We start from the raw sequence: 25051 nt of genomic DNA, 5'->3' as shown, positions 1-25051 counted from the left end.
TCGAAGGATCAGGCCTCCTGTTACAGTACCCCAGGGCACTCTAGCTATGGAGATGCCCGGCCCCTGGGCGAAACCCCACTTTTGGCATCAAGACCAGTGGGAAAATGAGGTAAAACAGGGAGGAGTGACCACTCCAGCTAGGACCATCCCTAAGGTGTCCAGAGCTGAGGTGATCCCCTCCTTGAAGAATCCTCCATCTTGGTTTGGAGGACAGGGACCAGTAGGATTAGGAATGTACTCCCCTCCCCAAAGGGAGTGGGCACAGGAAGGGTGGAGCCACCCTCAAGGACAGTATCCATTGGCTACTGCCCTCTGACCCCTGTAATACTCCTAGGATTGAAGGGCATCCCTGAACCTAGCTCAACAGATTCCTGGTGACCTCAAGACCATAAGAAAGAAAATGGACTGCTAAGCCGGCCCTCCAGCAGTGAAGACTCCAGACACAACTGACTTGTCCCCAGACCTACCAGCCTGTCTGCAGCTTGAAGGACTCTGCTACAAAACACATCATGCGACGCATCCTGCAGGACCAGCAACCTCTACAAACCCCCAAAGGACTGCCTGTCCACCAGAGGACCATGAACTCCAGAGGATAGCGGCCCTGTCCACAACAAACTCCAAGATGGACTCCAGAACCGTGCTGGGTCTGCGAGTCCTGCCCACTCTGCACCCAACGCCCACGGCCCGTGTACAGGTCACCCACCGGTCCAGATCAGTTCCCTAGGCTATTCCGACCTTGTTTCCACCCTGGGTTGTCCTCTCCTGGCCAACACAATGACGCCTGCAGCCTAAATCCAGAGGACCTCCTGAAAGTGACAGAACCTGACAAAGATACCGGACGCCCAAAGGTGCCCCTGCACCTGCAGCCCCCTGGCCTTGGGGAATCCGATGGACGGTTCAGCAACGTTCAGCAGGCAGCCCTCCTCCTTGTCCAGCCTTTGGTTTTCCAGAGCTGACCCCGCCTGCAGCATCTTTGTGACCCCCGTGACCCCCCTAATGAAAAGCATTGAAAGCCCGATGCTGTGTTTGTACCCTGACCCATCCGCCCCTTGGAGCTTTGGAGCTAACCTGTGCCTGCCGCCCCCAGGTGCTCACCTAACCGTAGTTGTGGGTCCTTACCTGCCAGCAGATCTGTTTCTGAGTGCCCAAAGTCTCCATAGGATCCCATTCAAATCCAATGGCAGCTTTGACCTCTGCAACTGACTGGCCCCGTGTTGCTGGTGGTGTCTATTTGGGGTTATCTTGAACCTTGACGTGTGGACATCCAAACCCCTGTAGACTCGAACTGCAAGTCGAGTACTCACCCCAAGACTGCACTAACACTTTTCCTCTGTGTCAGCTTTTGAAAGTGAAAAGTGTTACTTGCCTGAAAACTGTTTTATTTGCCAAACGTAAACAAAATACATTAGATACATATGCGTGAAACATACTTACAACTGTATTTACCTGCAATGAGAATCTTTTGGTTGTAGAAATAAAGTAACAAATAAAATGTTTCTATATAAAAGCAATTGGCCTGCAGTAAGTCATTGATTGTGTGCCTCATTTCTTTGCTGTGTGTTTACAACAAATGCTTTGCACTACCCTCTGATAAGCCTAACTGCAGGACCACACTACCACAAAAGAGAGCATTAGTATTATCTACTTTAGCCTCTGTTAAGCCTCTGGGGAACCCCTGGACTCTGCGCACACTATATTTAATTTTGATATAGCAAATACAGAGCCAGCTTCCTACAATTAATATAAACTATCTTGTATTAACTGTTGTTATTGAATGGGTAGATTAAAGTTACCGCTGATGCAAATACAAAAGTCTTTGATTTTGGGGAAAGAGTCCCACAGAACCATTGTTCTTTAAATACACACACCACATACAGCACACTGCACGCAATTTGCACACACCTTCCCTCTATCCCCCACATCATGGTAGGCATTATTGTGTTGGTCTTTGTTGTATAACTTACATATAGTGTGCTGGACACATTTGCATAGTTGATGGTGATTCTGTAATATGGGGCATTTCCAATGCGAGTGATGAGGAGTCTCAGTATTTCATTGAGGGCATTGACTGTGCGAATCATGTTAACTTAGAGGCTTGTCACTGGGTCAGTGATCACTGTTGGTTATAAGTTGCTATAATAGTTACTGTGGGATGTGATCCTGCACCTAAAGGCTGTCTGGGCTAAGAGCGGATTAGATAAACATTAGAAGTGTGCAGTTAAATGAAAATCTACTCTTCTGCAAAAATTATGTTAACTTTACTAGATCCTTTTTCTTGAGCACTTCAACATGTTGAATTTCATGATGATTTTTTTATTTAATTTAGGGTCAGAGAGTGATCCAGTCATTCAAGTTGATGTCCTTCAAGGTGGTGGAATGCAAGTTGAGTGCAGAGCTGAAGGGTGGTATCCTCAACCCGAAGTCTTATGGAAAGGAGATAACGGAAAGGTGCTTTCTTCAAGTTTCTCGAATGTAGGAAAAGATGACAATGGGCTGTACAACATCAAAAGTGCCATTCCTGTGAACAGAAATGTGAACCAGAATGTATCCTGCCACATAAGTAATGTTTCAAGAAACCAAAGGAGAGTGTCAAAAATGTTTTTCTCAGGTATGTAATTGTCATATCGGAACCTACGTTGCAATATTGTGACCGTACTTCCCACCGGATGTCTTGATCTTGCATAATATTTGTCAGTACTGCAAAGCTTTTCTGAGCACCAGGTCATGGGATCTTGACAATCATGCCTAATGGGATAATCCCAAAGGACTCCTGTATTTAAAGTGACATAGATGTAAACAATGAAGAATGTTATCAAGACGCATAACTGCATTCTTTGGGATGGTGAGCACATTAGGATTGTCATTCACATGCACATGCATGCGTGAAAATGGAGTAGCAGTAGGCTAAACCATCAAGCTGCTGGTCTGTAGGTGATGGCTTCTTGGGATTTTGGGAGTCTTATAGGGGGCAGCATGAGAGGTTATACATCAAGAACCTGGTGGTGTTACCATTAGAGTAAAGGGATGCTTGACAGCGGAGGTGGTTGACTCTAACCTTCAAGCATTACTGTTGGAGGGAACACGCCTGTGAATCTGAGACCATATCATGACTTTCTAGAGTAGTTGGTTGAGCAGCAGAGGTTCAGTAGAGTATTCGAGAAAGCCCGTGTAACTCCCTCTCAGACAATCCTCCGGAACCAATGTGCAAGCCATACAAAGTCTTAGCTGATGATCACTTTACAATGACTGCTGCCCCAGTACAGCCGTCCAGCCCATGACTTGTTGCAGAACACATACTGTACTAGTAGCAGATTCTGAAAATAACTAGCTAAATGTGTATTTTGTTAATGAGAGCACAGCAGATACAAGAACATTGGCAACAGCAGCCTGGATACGGGTAATGTGAACCTTTTCAGTACAGGCCCAGAGTTGTAAATCTGAGAACCGAGTAGGCTATAATATTTGGAAGGTTTAGCAGCTATTGGGTTTGAATAATTATGAAGTCTAGGCATATTTTGAAGCTTAAACAAATTGATCTAGTAGCATCATGATGCTTATTTCTGGCGTGATAGGTACAACGCTGGCATCTTTTTTACATACTTTTATGAGGTTTTGACATCTCTGGCAAACCAAATACTGCTAAGCATATCTCAGGGTGAATAGACTGGAGACGTGACATTTGCTCTGACAATATTCTGAAGACTGGGTGTATCAGTATTTTTAGGCTTGGGCACATTTAATTATCTTTGGAATGCACTGCTTCACAACATTCTAGCACATGGGAATCGTGTGCTACTGAACATATGCTCTGGCCTGTGGCATGATGCTTACCCTACGCCGGTCTGACAGATCTCTGACCTCATATCATCCACATTATGTGAAATACTTTTAAAACGCTAGCCTTATTACTAGGCGTATAACTCATCTGGATGTTGTTTATTACATTTGTTTTTTGTATTTTCAATAAATCTAAAGGCAGAAATAAGACATAATCGGAACCTAAGCCACAAATGAAATTGTATTTTGTGGCATTCAGTGGAATGAGCGAACAGAGAGAATGTCCAAAAAAGGTAGGGAAGGGAATTCATAAAGTCATAGGCAGAGTGATTATAATCTAGGTTTTAGCAGGATCAAGAGTGGCGTTTAGCGTAACAGACATCATATAAATTGACCAAAATCCAAACCAAAGTTGCTCACTCCACATAATCAAGAAACAAGGAATGGTTTGGTGTTACAGTTTTTATTTATACTTTTATGTAGTGCATAGTCATCAGAATGGTATTGGAACACTGTCTTTATAACCCAACTGATATGCAAGCAACATGTATAACATAGCATGGAAAACGGCGAGCAGAGAAGATCCAAGGGAGGAAGAGGAAAAACAGTGTCTCAAAAGGGGTAAATGGAAAGGTGGCAAAGGAGTTTCATATGATAGGACATTGCTTACAATCTAGATGGAGGTACTTAATCTGAGGAATGTGACAGTGCACCAAAGTTCATAGCTTCTGCTTGGGGCACACTTGACTGGGTGATGTGAAGATTGATGTGAAGGCAAATTTCTGCTGCTCTGGGTATCTTGGACATGTCAAACTGAAGACCTTAAAACAGACTAGGAGCTGTAGTCCCGTGTGACGGAATAGTACAAAGTTTCTCAAAGCACTGAGAGGTCACAAGTGAAGATGAGCCCAAGTATTTTCGATCATACATGCTTTCTCATCCACCTGCACCATCAATGAGCAACAGGACTGGTCCTGAGGGCAAGACTCGTGAAACACTTGTCCAGACTGTTTTAACTTGCAAAGAAAGAAAACGTGACCCAAGTCTTTGCAGAAAAAAATAATTATACTGAGCAGACATTGTGAAGGAGTAAAATGTAGATTCCTGAAATGTAAAATGGATCCATATATGTTCTGAACTCACTGTACAAGATTATGTCTGTGGATGGAGCAGGGCTGGGCTTTGACTACCCAACACTACCAGCAGAACAGGAACCTTCTCATGGTGCTGGAAGCAAATCAAAGGAAAGGCCAAGGAACTTAAAGTATTCCTCTAAAATGCTGAAACTGAGGATGTCATGGTGAAGCAGGTCACTATGCAAGAGGAGAAAAGAACGCAAATCATTTTAAGGATCAATGGAAATCAGAATTACACATTGAATTAGGAATCTGTTATCTACAACAGCTACCAACTCCCAGTTTTCTTATACAAATCTGAATAAAACAGAATGCACTGTTTATTTCAGAATCTATCTCATTTTAGGAATAGAGTTCAGATTTGAGTACGTTAGAGACTTACAAACTGCATGGAGGCCCAGAGGCGTCTAGGTGCTAGCATCAGAACAAGCCCAATAACGGAACCTAATGTGAGGGGGAACGCGTGAAGAGTGAAGGTTTTAGCATTTTCCTGAATTGTGACAGATCTGATTGAGCTGTAAATTGGAAGGGCAGGAAGTTCCATAGTTCACATGTAGAAAAAGAGAAACTTCTACCATCCCAACGGACCTTATTAAATCTGGGGATGGCCACCATTTTGGCTGCAGAAGAGCAGCGCATGCACTTAGAGGAGTACCACTGGAAGATTCTGGCTCGGCATTATGATGGGCTTTATGTGCCACGCAGAGGGACTTGAATTGGACCCATTCACTTATTGGAAGCCAATGAAGGTTGACAATGATTTTGGTAATCAGACTGAATTTCAGAATTTTCATAATCAATCAGGCTGTGGCATTCTGTAGAATTTGGAGTTTATTCAGCAGACGTTGTTGAATACCCACATAAAAAGCACTGCAATAGTCAAGCCTAGAGATAACTAAGGCAATTATAACAGATTTATGGAGATCTAGTGGGATGGTAAAATATTCCTCTAGATTGTCAACAGGAAAAAGCAGGATGAGGTGACCTGATTTATATGTTGTGAAAATTATAGTTTTCTGTCAAAGAGGGCCCCTACATTTTTGGCTTTATCAACTGGGCAGGGGAACGGACCCAGGTTCTGAGGCCATCGTACATCAAACTGGAAGGAAGCATCCTTGCCAAATAAAAGTACCTCTGTCTTGTCTGAATTCAACTTACGACAGTTTTCCCTCATCCAGATCACAGTTTGTTCCATACATTTATGAAACTGTTTGGCCACCACTTAAACATCACACAAGACTGAGACTACTCTGTTTGACGTCAGCATATGAGATTACAGAAAAAACAAAAGATCGAATCAGGTCCGCCAATGGAGTCAAATATAAATTGAAAAGAGTGGGGCTCAAAGATGACCCCTGAGGGAATCCACATGGGAGGGAGAAAGACTCAGATCTAAAATTTCCCAGCGATATCATTTGTTTTCTATGCAGCAGAATTTTTTTTAGAAGGAAATGACGGAATCTCTGATAACTATGGACTCGAACCGGTCAATTAGCAGACGTTGGTTGACGGTATCAGACACAGCCGAAAAATCTAGAAGAATCAAAGCAGCATTGCCACAGTTATCAACTAAGGATCTGATTTCTTGTGTGGCTACCTCTAGGGCTGACTCAGTGTAGTGATTGGGCCTAAACGCGTACTGGGAGCTATTTAGAATGTGGTGTTTATCGAAGAAAGCCATTAGGTACATATTCAGTCTTCTTTCAAGGATCTTACCCGGCAGAGGGAGGCAAGAAATGGACTAATAATTATTCACATCTGGAGGATTAAGAGGGTTTTTTCAGTAGGGAAAGCACCAATGCTTCCGTCCACGTAGAAGGGAAATGTCCTGAGATTAAAATCTTGTTTAGCAAGTCATATAACAGACGTGCTACCATTTCAGACATGCATTGAAGGACATTTGGGGAACGAAGATCTGTAGGGGACCCTGGTTTCGTAGTGAGGGTGGCAACTTTTTCCACTGGTAAGGGGAGAGAAGACTGAAAAGGTGTTAGATGTTGCATTAATACTGTCCATCTTAACCTCGGTGAAGTTGTTATTCAAATTGGAGGAGAATTCATTAAACATTGCGTTGACCTTCATTTGGAAATAGCTAATTTATTGCACAGAGTTCAATCAGATTTTACAATGAATTTTGAATTACAGTTAGCCAACATTTTTACTGTTTTAAATATTTTTTTGGAGGAGTTTTTTGTGGTGTTACTTTTCTCTGTGAAATATCTGGATTTATCTGCTACGATTAAAGCTTTATACCTATTGTTAAGTTGTGTATATTTGCTCCTTTCCTCAGGGCAGTAGTTTTTCCTCAAATTTTGTTTCCTGACATCTGCTGCATTTTAATTTTAATATGCTTAGATCTTGTGAGTACCGTAGCACAGAGTGCTTAATTCTGTGTTTTTTTTTATTGTCTTTACAGAGGCTAACTGAGAAACTGCAGAATCAATCCAGTTTGCAAAGTTAGTGGCGCTGTATCTATGTTATGAAAGTGGGTTGAGACTTCAAAAGAATATTATTTAATTTGGTTTTGTCCAAAAAAATAATCAGTGACGATATTTAACTAAGGTTGGCACTGGATGGCTGAAGTCCTTGTTGATAGGAGCTTTAAGCCAAATAAACATTGCTTTATGGTCAGGCCAAGTCGGGGGCAAGATTTTTTCAAAGCACAATTCTTGATTACTAGTAAAAATGCCATCAATAGGGTGATTTTCCAAATGGGTAGCCAAATGTAGTATTTGAAGTAAGTCAAAAGTGAGCATACTGTCAAGATCATCGCGCTAAATTATTGCAGGCCCACCGGTGCGTTTCACTGACCTTGTCCAGTCTGCAGATATTATACGCCTCTAGGATGGCAATTCCTAAGTTCGGGTCTTTTGGTGCGTTGGTCTTTAATAGGTAAGCTTACAAGGGGACGCGTATAGGTCGATGAACCTTTTGAATCATTTAAGATGTTCTTACCATAGCTCCAGAACAGAAACAATAATGAATACACAATAATCAATAATCATTAGTCAAATCAATAATCAAAAATCAATGGAGTCAGTAATTATCACACACCATGACTGAAAGGTCATGAATAACCACACCTTTGGTAAAGTTTAGTAATTTTATTTCCCTTATATGAACAATGCTAAAGTCATGTAGATTAATCTCAAAATCAAATGAAACGCATATAAGAACAGTACTGGTTGACCAAAGCGATGAAAGAAATGCAATCTAATCAAAGCTTGAATCACAATACATTCTAAGGCAACGGTGCAAATCAATAGCAAAGTCAGCTGCGATAGTGTTATATCATACATAGAATTCCGCAAGATAGCTTGTCAAACATCTGTCCCTGCAAACCGTCAGTCGTCAACTTGGATTAGCATCAGCATGTGCGGCTTCATGCAAAACAATTTAGAACCCAGTTTTAGAAAACATCTAGCTAGGAAAACTATCAAGCCAGCGCAGTTGGTACCTAGAAAGAAAAGGCATAAAAATACATTTCAGTCATATTGTCATTCTACCTATCCCCGGTATGAGTCAGCAAACAGAATCAGTCTTCGTCCTCAGGTCATCAATCAATCAGCAATCATCAGGCTCTCAGTCATAAAGTATGAGCCCAGTGACAGAATCTCAAATCTCTTCTCCCAAAGTCCCTCTAGATCTCTGGTCTCATCGTCTGGAAATCTCTCTCTAGTCTGCGTAAGTCTTTTCCCTCTGTCACATTGTTATATCAAAGTCACCTAAACTATCCCCTAATTCCCAATTGGTCAACATTATTACTCTACCCAATAATATTTCCATACCAAATCTATGAATTTTAATATTTCGCCCTTCACACGACTTTGATTGGCCTGCTTTACGATGTTCTCATCATCCAGCTCGTCAAGTATCGAATTTGTTGCATCTTCTTCTCCAGTCAGTGTCTTCATTGTTCGCGTCCTTGGAAAGTACTTCTCACACATATTACACATAAGTCATTACAAATTTTAGGATACTGTCTCCTGTTAGTTGGTTCTCATGGCAAGCGTCTGCTAAGCACTTTATTAAAACAATGAACATTTCAGTCAGTTTACTCTGTCAGCATTGTCTCTTAAGTGCTAAAAATACAGCTTCTGCATGAGGTCTGGCAACACTAGGCCAAGGCACTCGCTAAGTTGAGGCCTACAATTAATAAGCAAGAACATACTTCACAACCCTTAATATAACCTAATACTACATTAATCTAATACATTTTAAATTTTTCATAAATATTATTCCTTAATTAGTACAGTTCGTGGATACTAGTGGCCACTCTCCAAGGTCACAATTTCAAACGTGTACATTATTTTCTCTACGTTATTCATTTTCAACATAAGTCCTTATTCAAGATACATGAACACCCATTAATAATTTCTAATTAGGACATCTGCTTCAGCAGGTCCAATGTAGAATCGGCCCAAGTTTCATTAACAAAGATAATGTCTGGAGAGTGACAGTCTACCAACTCTGTGAATTTACATTTGTTTTGAATGAGAGAACACGTATTAAGAAAGATACATGAGAGTGGATCAGACAATGAGTTGGGTATTGATAATCAAGTACTCCCATCCATAGGGAAAGCTCTATTAGACGTGAATGTAAAGTTACAATTCTCACATCAAAAGCAGTCAAAATAGGCATCACATTTAAAAGCTTTGCAGGGCTTACACCTACCTGGGAGGCCTAGTTCCAACACATTTCCCTTGAGAAATTTTTGGGGGAAAACGGCCGGGGTCCTTGCGTCGTCCAGGCACAGATGGGCTTGCCTTTGGCGTGCCTGCTGCGCGTGTCCACAGCATGAGCAACTGACATTGGAACCCCAGCGGGGAAAGAGGAGGAGGAATGCCAAAACTACCCAACTACTAGAGCGCTAACAAGGAAAATGTCAACTCAGTGCTGGTGCAGCTGAAAGAAAAATGGCAGTCCCTTTTACAAACGAAGTACCGACCAATGTGCAAAAGATGCTTTTCTCAAAAAAACGAAACATAGCAATAAATCATTAAAAAGGTTCAGACAGATTTTGAACAGAATTCTCCCCCCAAGAATACATGGCGATTCTGACCTCAACAGTATTTTGTATCTAGGCAGTCACAATTTAAAAATAACGGGCTGTCATTAACAGCTGCACGTCAGCGGCATGAGCAGGTGATATAGAAGCCCCAGCGGGGAAAGAGCAGGAGGAATGCCAAACCTGCCCCACCACCAGAACGCTAACAAGGAAATGGTGTCTCAGTGGTGGTGCAGCTGAAGAAAAAATGGTGGCTCCTTTTAAAAAATGGAGCACCAGCAATTGTGCAAAATATGCTTTTCTTAAAAACAAAAAACACAGCAGTACATCATCAAGAACGTTTTGACAGTTATTAAACAGAATTCCCACCAAGAATAGCAGGCGATCCTGACCCCAACGGTATTATGACCCCAACAGTATCGTATATCTTGGTGACAGTTATAGGGTTGGATATTCCTGGTGGTTCTTCTTCATCGCTGATATATCGACTTCAGTATGAGGTGAGCTGTCACGAAGACGGGCAGTTTGGTTTCTTTTCTCAATCTAAGACTGCACTGTAGTAGGGTCATGAAGTTTTCAACATCCAGTACCCCACCCTTTACACTCACCGCCTTAAACCTCTCGGGTGTGTCCTCCTTTTACATTTCCCTATCCCTTTACCAGCACTGTGGACCTGCAAGATGTATCTGTAAAATGAAATGGAATCTTTACAAACAAGAAAAATGTAATTTCAGGAAACAGTTGAGGGAGATGTGAGGACCACAGTAAATATTTTATAAGTTGTGATCTGGTAGGTTAGACTCATTCTTATTCATATAATGGTAGTGGTGAGGAAGAAATTAATTAGGTACAAGTTAAGCTTATCTGACCTCATCACAGTGGGTAGTTCTCAGAAGCTATTTCTCTGTCTCTCTGGGGTGCACATGTGAATGCACCATGCACTTTCCCAGAGCCTTTCCAAGAAAGCACATCTCATTCTAGTCATGAAGAGAAAAGACTTATTAGCAAAACTAGTAGTTCTCGCCTACACGAGGCAATGGCTTTGTCAGTGTTTTAGCCATGGAGCATGGCAGAAAGTTAAAAGTTAAAGTTTAAGCAGCTATGGAAGGAGGAACGACGAGTGAACCGTAAAAAGGCGCTATGATGTGGTCAGTGGTGTCTGCATCATAGCCTTTTGTTTTGTGGTGGTGGGTGGGTGAGGGGCAAGCAACAATGGAAAGGAAAGAGCAAGCAACAATGAAAGGATGATAAAAAAGTGAGTTGGTGCAGTCTCCAGTGTGCATGCCACAGTGCATTTTTTATGTTATTATGGAGGGACCAAGCAAAAACGAATATTAGGGGCAAGCCACAACAGAATGAGGAAGGGCAGTTGGGAGCAGGCAACAAGGAAAATAGAAAGGGTGGTTGGGAGGCAAGCAACAATGGAAGAAGGAAGAGCAGGGGCAGGTGGGGTCAAGTAAAAACAGAATGAAGGAGGGAGTTCGTGTGGCAAGCAACATTGGATGAGGGGACAGTGGGAACAAGAAGACTGATAGCGCATGGTGGAGAAGTACACAAGGGAGCCAGCTGATAAAGACAGGCTCTGGTATAGTGCCTCAAACAACACCTACAAAAATGAGCAATAGAAGGACACAAAAAAAGGCATTCATGCACCCTGGGAGGGATAACACACAAAGACATAGGAAGCCTATGGCAGCTGACCAGTAAGAAACAAGCAAATAAGAGTGACAGTGAAGCCAACCAATGGTAAGGAATGGGCGGTTTCTAAGCCCACTGATAGAAAACAAAAGATCTCAGACAGCTCATGCGCTGTCTCGGAGAGACTTAAAAATGTAGTAGCATGAAACAAAGGATTCCCTTGCTAACCACTGTGAGGCAGAAGGAAATCCAGTAGAAAGGAGATCTTGTTTGGTCCCACATCTATTCGGGTAAAGCTGTTACACAGGTGCAGTGAGACCAGATTGCTGTTTCAAACAGCACCTGCCGGAGTTAAGTGCAAGGGGTTTCTATACTAATGCACTTACCACGTGGTTCTTACAAGTTCTTTCACCTCTATCTCCTCTCACTATTGCCCCACTCTACCAGCTTGCCTCAAGGGACAGTTATTTTTTCAATTTCTTCTAGCAATTCTATGCGAGCATGTGTGTTGTTTTTATATAGCACACCGACAAGTAAGAGCGTGCTTCAGAGCACTATTAAAACAGAACATGACCACAGAGCTCAGATTTCCCTGGATGTAAAAGTCCATCATGGCATACTGTCTTGTGTGTCACATATGCATGCATTTGACAGGACACTTCATCAGTTATATTAATTTGATGAGATTCGTAATGAATGGTGGCATAGCTTGTTAAGGCAGTTTTTTTTATTCTTTAATATCTATTTCATTGCCTTTTTTGCAGTTTAATAGAAGGCAAACTAGGCCCAAGAGCATTAAAGCACTTTACATTAGCACACGTTTACATGAGTACCAGATTACATTACGCTTTATTTTTTTTAGCACCTGGAGATTGTATTTGTCCAAGATCCCCGGATGTTGAGCCTAGGCTGTAACTCTAATCTGCCTCCACAGTTTTCAAGACTGCAGCTCTGGACGATTGGCAGCATGACACTGTGATCTACCTGCGGTCTGATTCAGTGTGTGTAGGATTTTCCACATCCAGTTTTATCTTGTGTAGGAGAACCATACCCTATTTTGTTATGGCCGGTAATACTAGCCGGATAAATCGTTTTCACCATTTGCAGCAGCCAAGCCTCTTTCTCCAGTTTTTTTTTGATGAGCTTACAAATGTCCCCCCCCGCCAGGAAAAAATCACCTTCCCCTTGCCTCGCCTACTCTCCCCACTAACAGGTCCGCACATACATTTACCACCTACCAAAAGCAGGTGGTAAATGTATGTGTTAAAACCCCATGGAATTGGGAATTCCGTGTGGCTTTATAACTGAAAACATTGGTCCCACACAGTAATTCCCCATTCTGTGGGTTTTTTCTTGTGATTTTTCGGTCGAGTTGTAGATTAACTGCACAGTAACAGTAAAGTTTCATGTCATTTTATCATTCTATTAGTGCAATGCAACTTGTATTCCAGCTCAAAAGCTAATAAACTACTACGAGATGTATGTACTATAAATGCTAGCACAGCTACGTTTAGCTTATGTAATTAACCTTTCTATTACTTATGTTTATTTTATTGCACGGCAAGCACCCCACCTATATGTTATAGGATTTGTTTCCTGAATTCTATGTTCCGTGTGTCAGAATTGGGTTGATGTTGTGGTGAGTGAGTTATGCATGAGACATTTACAAGACTTTTCAATTGAAAATTGAGCCCATGGTTCAGCGCATTACACAGGTGTTTGCCATCAGTATAGCTCTTATGAAGTGGCCTGTCTCCTACCAATAATTTGGTAAACCCCCCTTTTGGTGCACTCCCATTTCCATGGCAGCCAGGTTCACTTGACTGTTGGGGGGACCAAGCTACCACTCACATGAGCAGATACCATGGAAGCGGGATGGCAAGGTGCGGAGCAGGCAAGTTGCCAGTTTGCCTATGTGTGATATTTGCAAACCTATGAGTGTTGTTTCTAGGTCTCATGTGTGACCTTATTAGTGATACTTCACATAAAGCTGAGCCAACTGTCTATATCCATGTGTTGCAGTACTATTGCTTTCAGTTGGGAGGGCACGATTGAAACAGTCCTGAAAGCTTTAATATTGTGCATAACACAGAAATCTGGGGCCCTATCTGTCCAGTGCTTAACTGCCTATTACATACTCAGGACATGAGCACTTGATGCACTCTCAAAGATGAGAGAATTGCATTTACCGTCAATCTTAAACTTATAGGATAAGCATCTGTGCTAAATACATACAGTGGTGATCTCCTGTCTTCCTCCTCTCACCGGTGTCTCTTCATCCCCCTCTGCCTCTAATGTTACTCTTGCTCATCCTTAGTATTACTGTTCCAGTGGTTAGTTCAGCATTTCTCTTTCTTTTCATCATACCCTCATTGCCATTGCCTCTCTTTCAGAGGGTTCATTTTGGGTTTTCTGAGATTGAGACCCTCATGTGTAAGTGTTGCTGATGCACTTTAGGTCTTCCTTTGTAGCAGCAATGCTTTTGGAATTCAGGCTACACACGCATGTCTTCTACTGCAACTCAGTGTTCCATTGTATCATGATTGCTATTTGGGAAGACCGACATTTCCATGTGCACGTTTGCGTTTCATCACCAATACGTTTGGAAATAGGAACGGGTCCCAATGCTGTGACAAAAATGAAAAATATGAATAACTTCACACAAATCACCCTTGATGCGTCTGCCACATTTTGCTTGACCACCCCCATTTCTTTTGGACAGATCTGTTGGTTTTTGGACTCTCTACACTGCAACCCTGCTAACTAGGTCCCATTTACATGTGCTCTGGCCCCTAATTGTGTCACGTCTTCAACTTACGTGGCTTTGGCTGCAATGCACAGAGACCCTTTATTGCCGCACACAAGAAACAAAAATTGGAGGGAATATTGCGAGCCAGGCGGAAAGGGATCCCCATGAAGTGGATCCCTAAAGTAGAGGCGCATCAAAAATACGCTGAGATTCTTTCCCTAGTGAGTGCAGAGTTCTAGAACTGCCACGATTTGTTTGATTATAGATGCTGGTGAAAATGGCATCACAGAAGTCCTAACTAAAGCAACCCTTCTAAAAAGATTTGCATCAGTGTCTGGTACTTAAAATGTTTTCCTAAGTACTAGAGTTGGTGCTGTGCTTTGTGATAACCATATTCACCCAGCCTCTAAATAAATCAGGGAAGCAGGGAGCTGGGTGAATGGGACATTTGCAAAATTTCGGCCCCTATCTAAATGAACCCTCTTGGTGGAGTGCATCATGCTCAGCTGAGCTATAGTAATGTTTGGGATAGGTTAAGAGTTTGTTTATAAGTGTCTTTACATACGTGATTTATAACACCATTAAAACCTCTGTGCTCTCCCCAGTTTCCGATTTAGATGTATCAAAGAAGTTAGATTTGCAAGAGAATGCTTCATAATGCCTTCCAGAAGAGAGCACAGATGAAAGCCATGCCTCTGTATGCTCAATGTTAGACCTGGCAGCTCTTGGGAGGTTTCCTGTACTTTTTGCTTCTGACCTTGTGTTTTTGGACCCTGTGTTGTAATTCGTTTTTGCTGGTTTTGATACTCTGGACACTTTACTACTGTTAGCCTGTGCTAAAGTATAAGTGCTCTCTGTCTAAGAGATATTGGTAATTGGTTTTCCATGATTAGCACATTTGATTTACTGGTAAGTCCCTAGTAAAGTGCACTGTGAGTGCCCAGGGCTTGTAAATCAAATGCTACTAGTCGGCCTGCAGCATTAATTGTGCCACCCACATGATAAGCCCTGTAAACATGTCTCAGACCTGCCACTGCAGTGTCTATGGGTGCAGTTTTCCACTGCCAATTTGACCAGTGCCTCATAGTGAGGGAATGTTGAGAAGGTGGAATCTTAGGATCTGGGGATTCCAGAAGTGATGAGTGGAGAAGGAGTAAGGTGCTGAGCAGAGATGGAGGCTTGATCCGTTGCTGGGGGTTATGTATGCTGTTGTACCATCAACATCGAAATAAAGACAAAGGAAACAAACTTGGATTACCGTGTGATTCCTACATAATTTGGCGACGAGGGTGGTTCTGCGCAAGGGGCAGAAATTACTGTAACCCCCAACCCCTGGATATCTTCAAATTCTGTCAAGACTTTAATTATTGACTGCAAACAAGTATCTGCTGCCTAAGTAAGTTTTCCTTCTCATTTTTCTGCAGCACAATATTCCAAAGGAAAGACTTTAAAGACTATAAATGACTATAAATGTTATTTGATGGAACTTGTATGTTTAAATGAACTTTAATCTGAAGTAACAACATTGGAGTTAAAAATGATCGGTATAACTGCATAAAGGAAAAAAATACGATTGATCATTAATTTTGTGCGGCGTGACCAGGTAGATTTGGTTTCTAAACCAAAATCGTTTTCCAGCTGAGATGCGGCGCGCGCGTGTATAAACGAGCGCGTAAAACGGATCTATTCAAACATAAACAGTGCACGCGTTGAGCACACGCGCACTGCAATGAGCACAACGCTGGAAGCGTGTAGCGCGAGTGCTACATGAACATTGATAGCGACTAACGTGTATTATTTAAAAGAAAAGACTTACATTTTTATTTTCGGAGCATAGTTATCCGGCAAGCTTCTTCCTTTGAGGAATTCAATTTATCTGTGAGAGTCGTGTCTACACAGATTGGATGAAATGGAATAGTGAACACTGTGAAAGGACTATTGGGCAGAAGAGAAAAGAATAGAAACAAAAAGAGGACTATTACCTGCATACAGTGCTGGAGAAGGATTCTTTTATGAACCAATATGAACATTTGAACTAATGTGTTGTATATTAAATTATTATTTTAGATTATTATTTTAACTTTTTACTTTAATTTATTATTTTAGTATAATATTGTAGTTTATTGTTTTTCTCCTTCAGGATGGCAGAACAAAATATGTCTTCACCACCATGTTTCCTACCTGTACCTGGTGAACCTTCAATTTCGTGGAAACGGTGGCGAAATATGTTTTCCACCTATTTATTGGCTATTGCGGGGGATAGATATACCCCTGTTAGGAAACAAGCAATACTGCTTCATCATCTTGGAGCGGAGGGGAGAAGAATTTATGATGACCTGCCTGAAATACCTTTGGGCTCTGGAGATGGTCATCCTACTAATGTTTATGAAATGTCTTTGTTGATGCTAGAGAAACATTTCACTCCCAAATTGAGCACAGTGTTTGAGCGTCATAAATTCTTCTCCCGTGTTCAAGGCCAAGATGAAGACATTATTTCATTTGTGGCAACTCTTAGAGGGTTGGCGGTCACGTGTGACTTTCACGATTTATCTGACTCCTTGATTCGGGACCAAATAGTGCGTTGCACAAATGATAAGAAAGTAAAGGAAAAGTTATTATCAATGGACCCTACGTTGGAGGAAAGTATTCAAGTAGCCAGAAGTATGGAACACACGGCTACTTGGATGAAGGAGATAGAAAAGTCCAGCACTCAGTTAAGAGATACTGATGATAAATGTACGATAGAGGTGAAGGAAGTAAAATGGAAAAAACTGGGATTTTCAGTTGATAATACAGAAAGGAAAATGGATGAAAGAAAGACTTAACATAATATGTTTTAGATGTGGCTGTTCAGGTCACATTGCATCTAGTTCTAAGTGTACTGCTCGTAACTTAGTGTGTAGGTCCTGTGGGAGAAAGGGACACTTAGCTAAAGTTTGCAGATCCAAAGGGAAGGCGATGAATAGTGTGAAATCTATTGACAATTTAGATGAGAATAACCAAGAAATCATTTTACCCATATATCAAATTGGTGAAACAAAGCAATCCATAGCAGAACCTAAAGGTGTGGAAAGGTGGAAGAGTGAAGGTTCCTACAAATTAGAAAAACCACATTGCCATGTGCTTATGGATTCTGTAATGGTGAAAGTATTAGTGGATTCGGGTAGTCTGTTCACATTGATTTCTAGGGAGACTTTTGAAGGCACACTAAAAAAAAGGGTTGATGATTTGTTTAAAACTGATGTGAAGGCGGTTGGCTATGGAGGCAGGAGAATAGAAATCATAGGAATGGAATGGATGGATATTGTGTTTGAAGGGAATGGAGTTTATGGTAAGGTTTATATCACGAACGAGGGATCAGATCTTCTGGGATGGAGACATCAAAAAGATTTGAATATAGTGCTTGACCCGAATGCTCCTAATCCAGTTATGATTATGGAGCAAGCGGCCAATGTGGATAATTTGGTTTCCAATGAACAATGGTCTGAAGATTTAATGTCTACGTTTTCAAAAATTTTCACTGACAAGCTTGGAAAATTGAAGGGATTTACACATCGTATAATTTTGAAAAGCAATGCGATCCCAATAGTGCACAAAGTAAGACCAGTCCCCTTTTTGATGAGAGAACCATTACAACATGAATTAGATAAACTTCTTCAACAGAAGATAATAGAGCCAATTGAGTCGTCCGAGTGGTTGGCACCAATAGTTTTGGCACCCAAGGATGGGAACAAGGTGCGGTTGTGCATCGATTTGAAAGACCTCAACAAGAATATATGGGTAGATAGACAGCCCCTTCCGAATATTAACGAAATGTTGAGCGTAATGAGTAGTGGAAGGGTATTTATGTATTAGACATGTCAGCTGCATATCACCAGGTCAACTTACATCCAGAATCTAGACCTCTGACTTCTTTTGTAACCCCTCTTGGAGCATATAGGTATTGTAGGATGCCTTTCGGTTTGGCATCAGCTTCTGCTGTCTTCCAACGAATAATGCAGAATATTTTTAAAAACCTCGATAATGTTTTATGTTTTCAAGATGATGTAATTGTGATAGGAAGGTCACTAGAGCATCATGATGAGTTACTGTTGGTAGTGTTGAAGAGAATTGAAGATTATGGTTTGACGGTAAAAAAAGAGAAATGTCAACTAAGGAAAAGTTGTGTGAATTACTTGGGACATGAGATTTCAGCTGATGGCATTAAACCAAAGAAAAGCATAGTGGAGGCAATCAAAAATGCCCCATGTCCTACCAGTAAATACCAGTTGAAGTCATTTTTAGGGCTAGCAGAATATTGCTCAAAATTTGTATACAATTTTGCGGAATGTGTAGAACCCATGAGGATCTTATTAAAAAAAGGAGCAGTGTTTGAGTGGAATGAAGATTGTGTAAAGGCATTTGAACGGATTAAGATGTCCATCGCGGGATCTCCAACTTTAGGTCATTTTAATGTGATGAAGAAGACAGTTATATTTACCGGTGCCAGTAATGTAGGATTGGGGGCAGTTTTAATTCAGATTGATGATAATGATGAAAAAATCATTGGCTTCGCCTCACGGAGATTGCAGGGGGCAGAACGAAAAAGAAACTTTGGCTTGTTGCTGAGGAATTAACCATTTTAAGTATTATTTATGGGGGTTACCTTTCACTTTAAGAACTGATCACAAACCCTTATTGCAAATTTTCAAGTGTGGACAAGGATTAGAAGGTAGTTTAACTCCAAGAATTTCTAGATGGTTATTGTCTGTTATGGAGTTCAATTTTAAGGTGGAATATGTAAAGGGAAAGAAGAATGTGGTTGCAGATTGCCTGTCTAGACTACCTATTGAGGGGTGTGAAAATGGAAGTGAAGAAATGTGCAGTGTGCATTTGGAGGCCTTCTTGATTGATGGAGAATTGGCTCTAAGTAAGGAGGAATGGGATGAAGCTGTGAAAGACGACCCAGAATATAATAAGTTAAAAGAGCTTGTAATGGATCAAAATTTTCGGGTGGAAGAAGATTTGAAGAATTATTTTTGCGGTAAAGGATGAATTAAGTCTACAAGGAGAAAAGATTTTGAGAAGGAATAGAATAGTACCACCATTGAAATTGAGGAAGAGATTGATAACAATTGTGCATGAGGGACATTTGGGTAAGAGTGCAACAAAAAGAAGGTTGCAGCAATTCTACTGGTGGCCTGGGATGGACAGGGATGTTGAGAAGGTGGTTGAAGAGTGCCAGGCATGTAGGAATAGTGATAAGTCGAAGATTGTGAGGGAACCTCCTTTAGGTGAATTGCAATTTCCCAAGGCGCCATGGGAGAAGCTAGCTTTGGATTTAGTGGGGCCAATTGAAAAATTAGGAAAAAATAATCGCTTCCTCATGGTCCTTGTGGATTACTACAGTAAATGGTTCCGTATTAAGTGCACTGAGCAGGTTACTACAGATAAAGTAATTGAATTTCTTAGAGATTCATTTTTAGAGGAAGGGGTTCCAAAAATTTTGGTAACAGACAACAGTGTACAATTGGTTTCAGTTGCCATGACCACGTTTCTGGATGGGTTGAGAATTAAACATGAGAAAGTTGCGTTGGGTCGGCCCCAGGTTAATGGTCTTGTAGAAAGGGTGAACAGAATCATAATGGGGAATATTCAATTGTCCTTAGCTAATGGATTGAATTGGAGACATGAGCTGAATAATATGTTATGGGCGCACAGGATTACACCTCATTCTGTGACAGGTGTGTCACCTTTCATTGCTCTTAAAGGGAGAGAGCCGGGTACTAAGGAATCTCCCTGGTGGATCAGTGAGAAACAGCAAGTGTGTGTTGATCAGAAGAAATTGCAGACAAGAGTTATGTATTCTCAGAAAAGGAATAAAATGAGTTACGACAGAAGAAAAGGAGTTAAATTTACTGAAGTGAAGTGTGGGGATCTCGTAGCGGTTAAGAAGGTAGGAATGGTAAGAAAGGGTGATAGCAAATTTCACATGCCACAGAAAGTAATTTCTGTAAAGAATTCTGTAGTCAAATTGGAAGATGGAAGAGAATGGAGTATGGGGAATCTGTGCATAGTCAAACAGAAGTAATGGTTATTTGCTTTATTCCATCCAATTTGCACTGACTATAATGATGTCATCTTACGATGTGCCAGTAGTGGGAATTATATGTGATGGAAATTATACACTGTTGCATGTTTAAAAAAAAAAAAAAAAAAAGTATTGCTTTGGAGTATACTATATGCTTATTCTTGTCTGCATTTCTTTCCATTCTAATTCATATTATTTTTTCCTTCTTTCCTTTTCCAATTATTGTAATATTTATTGTGGTTATAATTGTTGTAATTCATAAGGGGGAAGATGTGTAGGATCATGCCTCATAGTGAGGGAATGTTGAGAAGGTGGAATCTTAGGATCTGGGGATTCCAGAAGTGGTGAGTGGAGAAGGAGTAAGGTGCTGAGCAGAGATGGAGGCTTGATCCGTTGCTGGGGGTTATGTATGCTGTTGTACCATCAACATCGAAATAAAGACAAAGAAAACGAATTTGGATTACTGTGTGATTCCTACAGTAGGCCCTAGGTAGCCCCAGGGGCTGGGCACAGTGTATTTAAGAGGTAGGACAATTACTGATATGTCTTACATGTCCTGATAGTGAAATACTTCCAAATTTGTTTTTCACTATGTCAAGGCCTATCTCCCTCATAGGTTAACATCGGGATTGCCTTTGAATATCTTTTAAGTGCATTTTTGCATTGGGAACAGATAGCGATCTGGAGTTTGGGGTCTTTGAACTCACAATTTTAAAAAAAACACTTCACCAAAAGATGTATTTTTAGAGTGTCTGTTTGAAAATGCCACTTTTAGAAAGTGCCCATTTTTTCACTTAACCATTATGTGCCTCTGCCTGCCTGTGGAATCCGCATCTGGGTCAGACTGCCAGTTGGGCTGTTTGTGAATTTCCCCAGACAGAAAGGGAGCTGAGGTGTGTCCTACATATTATGATGAGTCCCACTGAGCTAGAGTGTAAGGGAGGAACTGTCACCTGCACCTGCCTGTCCTCACACAATGCAGTCTCTAAACCCCTGGTGTGTGTCTGGGGCCAGTCCTGGGCACGGAAGGACCTTGTGAACGACAGAGACTTTCCTTTGAAGTCTGCCTACTTGAAAGGCAGAAATGAGTATACCTCGTGGACCCAAAACCCCAGATTTTATTTTAGATTACTTCTGGATCAAGAGGAACCTCTGCCAAGGAGAAGAGTTTGATGCTTGAGGAGGACCTGTTGCTTTGCAGGCCTGCTTCCACCTTAAAAGGGAAAGCAGGCTTTGCTTTCTGAAATTCTGCTTGTGAAGTTTCTCCAAGGGCTTGGACTTTGCTTGCCTCCTGTTAAGTCTCTGGGACACCAAAGACTTCCCCTACCAGCCTCTGGGTTCATTTGCTGTGGACTCAAACTCATCAGGTGGTGCCTATTACATTTTCTGGGCACTTGGGAGTAAAGGTTGGCCTAAGAACAAGAAGAGCCAGGTATACCGACTCAAGATTACATCAGGAATGGCACCTCTGCCTGACTCAGCGACACTGCCTGCACCTAAAGTCGTGGTCCCCGCTAGAGTGCGATGACCATAACTGACTCCTCAGACCCAATGCCACCACAGCCCTGCTGACATACCATGACTTCGAGAGTCCTGAGTGCTGTGTTACTGACGTTCGTGACACCCGACACTGCCATGACGCCTGGAGCACTGTGGCGCGACCGTGACCCGCAGAGGTCACCCATCGCGTTTTGACCCACCCGATTCATCTACTCTGCCCGAGCGTAAGGAACCGACACGCCTCACCTTCCCAATTCCGTGCACCAGCTTGTTTCTTCTTCACCAAAGGTACTGTACCTGGAGGTCAGTGTGACTCCGTGACCAGCATCATTGGCGTCGGATTGTTGGGAACGACTCCGTCACGAAGTCCTTGATAGCACCAAAGTGAAGCATCTGTGTTTCTAAGCGGTATATTGAAGTTTAATCCCTTCATACCTTTGCTTGTGTATGTTGGATTGTTGTCGTTTTGGTCTTGTTTTACTCACTGTGTTACTGTGTGTGTTTGTTCAAATACTTTACACACTGCCTGTCTGCTTGTGCCAAACTACAAAGGGGGTGAACAGGGGCTATCCTAGGTGTGTATCTCCCTTACCCTGACTAGAGTGAGGATCCCTGCTTGGACAGAGTGCAAATTGACTGCCAACCAGAGACCCCATTTCTAACATTGGTGATCAGTGGTGAGGGCAGACCTTGTATTTGTACTTGACATACAGTTGTACACTACTATTTTATTGCAGGCCATTACACAACCACATGCTGTTTTTTCTATTGCATTTTTGCTTTTTCCTTTTTTAATTGCCCTTGCCTTCTGAAACTCTACACCTTTGTAGAGCCTTCTCACAGTCATCTCTCAAGCCATCAGTTGGAGCTGCAGTAGTGCTTGAGCAGGAGAGGTTGGAGACCTATAGGGTGCCTCAGCTTAATTAGTCCTGCAGAGAGTTTAAATGTCCCATTAGAAACCTTGCTAAAAAGATGGAGCTGCAAAAGGTGCTGAAGGCCAGGTTGGCAGAAAAGGAGGCTGATGGGAGTGTTGTTGTGGATGTGGAGGTGCAGAGTATCCAGGATGTTTTCTTGGATAACCAAGGCCTGCCTGGAGGGAGGGCCTCCACAGCAGGCAGCAATGTTCCTTCAAAAGGCCTGACCTAGGAAGAACGGGAGGACAGGTGGGAAACCAGGAGGCATCAATTGTAAATGGAGAAGCTCAAGTTGCAGCATGAAAGGGAGCTTTAGCTAGACCTGGCAAGGTTGAGAAGGGAGGAAGAGAAATAAAAAATTGCTAAGGAAAAAGAGAGAATTGCTATGGAGAAAGAGAAAATGCATTTAGCTCAGGAGCTGAACTTGAAGGAGTTGGATTGTAGGAGGAGGTCCAGCGCAGATGGTGGCAGCATTTCTTCAGTGCAATATGGGAGGGGGGTGTACCTTTCCAAGAGCATAGGGAAAGAGTACACCAATGAGGATGACATCCAAAGGTGGTTTCAGGGCTATTAGGCTGCCCTCCACATGCACAGGATACTTAGGAGAGATTCGGGGGCGGGCTTGTGAAACTATGTCATAGTAGAGGGGATGAACACCTTGTTTGCACTAGGGGCAGCTAGTGAGCTCACCTACACTAACATGGCGGATGCCTTCATCACTAGAATGGCCTGACACCAGACATATACAAAAAGAAGTTCAAGGGGTAGGAAACTTGATTCCCAGACCTGGCTTGTATGTGTGGATTCATTTTGCAGAGCACTTGATGGCTGGGTGAAGGAAACTGAGGTAACAGATTACCAGGGTCTGTACAATTTGTTTGTATGGCAGCACTTGTCTAGTCTGTGTTTTCAAGAACTGCGTCAGGACTTGATTGGATCAAAGTAAGGAGTTCTCTAAAGGGTCCCAAACTAGTTCCCAGGGTAAAGATTCCCATCCCCCTGTTGAGAAGAAGAGTTGGTTCCCTTCAGGTAAGCATGCAGGGAAGGTACCCATCCAGTGCTTTGGCTGCAGTCAAGAAAGGGCACAGCCCCCCTACCGGTGGGCAGTCACTTGGAGTGGCCAGTGTAGTGCTTGGCGAGGTGTTGGCCCCAGTTAGTGGTGAGCTGAGTTAACCATAGTCTCCCTGGGTGAGGGTGAGGTGGTCCAGAGAACTCTCATGCCTGATAATACAAAGAAGTACAAGCAGTGGATGACCATTAATGGGAGGCGGGTAGAGGCTCATAGAGACACAGGAGCCAGTATGACAATAGTCTTCTGTCATTGGGTCTCTCAACAGCAGGTAATCCCTAAAGTGGTCCACCAAGTTGTAGCAGTAAACAACAGTGAGCTCCAATGCTTGGTAGCTCAGGTTCCCTTTGAATGTGGGAGGGATTGAGAGGGTCCCAGGTTCCTTGAGGGTAGCTGTGAATTAGCTGTAAATCAGATTACTTCTGGATCAAGAGGAACCTTTGCCAAGGAGAAGAGCTTGATGCTTGAGAACGACCTGCCACTCTGCCTGTTGCTTTGCTGTGCTGGCCTGCTGCTGCTGCTGCTTCTGTCTTCAGAGGGAAAGGACTGGATATGCTTTCTGAAATCCTGCTTGTGAAGTTTCTCCAAGGGCTTGGACTAAGCTTGCCTCGTGTTAAGAAGTCTCTGCGACAGCCAAGACTTCACCTACCAGCCTCTGGGTTCATTTGCTGCGGACCCTAACTTGCCAGGTGGTGCCTGTTCAAGTTTCTGGGCTCTTTGGAGCGAACGCTGGCCTAAAAACAAGACAAACCAGGTACACTGACTGTGTACAATGCCAGGACCAGCGCTGCTGCTTTACTCTGCGCCGCTGCCTGAACCTGAAGTTGTCGTCCCCGCTGGCGTGCAACGACCGTGACTGACTCTGCAGGCCTGATGCCGCCACAGCCCTGCTGATGACCCTGCATCTTTGTGAGTCCTGAGTGCCATGCCGCTGACGTCTTTGAGCCCCCGACACAACCGTGGCACCTGGAGCCCTGTGGCAAGACCGCTACCCCAAGAGGTCACCCATCAAGCCTTGACCTGCTGGATTAATCGACTCTGCCGAAGCGTAAGGAACTAACGCTTTCCACCGATGCAATTCCTCCCCTACAGTAAGCAATCGACGGCGCACCGGATCCAGCGACCCCTCACCTTCCCTACTCCATGCACCGGCTTGTTTCTTCATCGCTAAAGGTACTGTACCTTGG

The 25051-nt window shown here is 42.6% G+C and overlaps 1 protein-coding gene across 2 annotated transcripts in view; it reads left to right on the top strand.

Moving 5' to 3' along the window:
- Positions 1 to 25051, top strand: part of LOC138299634 (butyrophilin subfamily 1 member A1-like) — a 225531-nt gene that overhangs the window by 62478 nt on the left and 138002 nt on the right. For both annotated transcript variants that reach the window (XM_069238080.1, XM_069238081.1), the window contains exon 3: positions 2327 to 2608. In XM_069238080.1, the coding sequence (XP_069094181.1) occupies positions 2327 to 2608 (282 nt within the window). The remainder of the gene's footprint in view (positions 1 to 2326; positions 2609 to 25051) is intronic.

This window comes from Pleurodeles waltl, chromosome 6 (assembly GCF_031143425.1).
Source record: "Pleurodeles waltl isolate 20211129_DDA chromosome 6, aPleWal1.hap1.20221129, whole genome shotgun sequence".
NCBI lineage: Eukaryota > Metazoa > Chordata > Amphibia > Caudata > Salamandridae > Pleurodeles > Pleurodeles waltl.
Note: the sequence above shows the minus strand (reverse complement) of the source record. Positions and strands in the feature narration are given on the sequence as shown.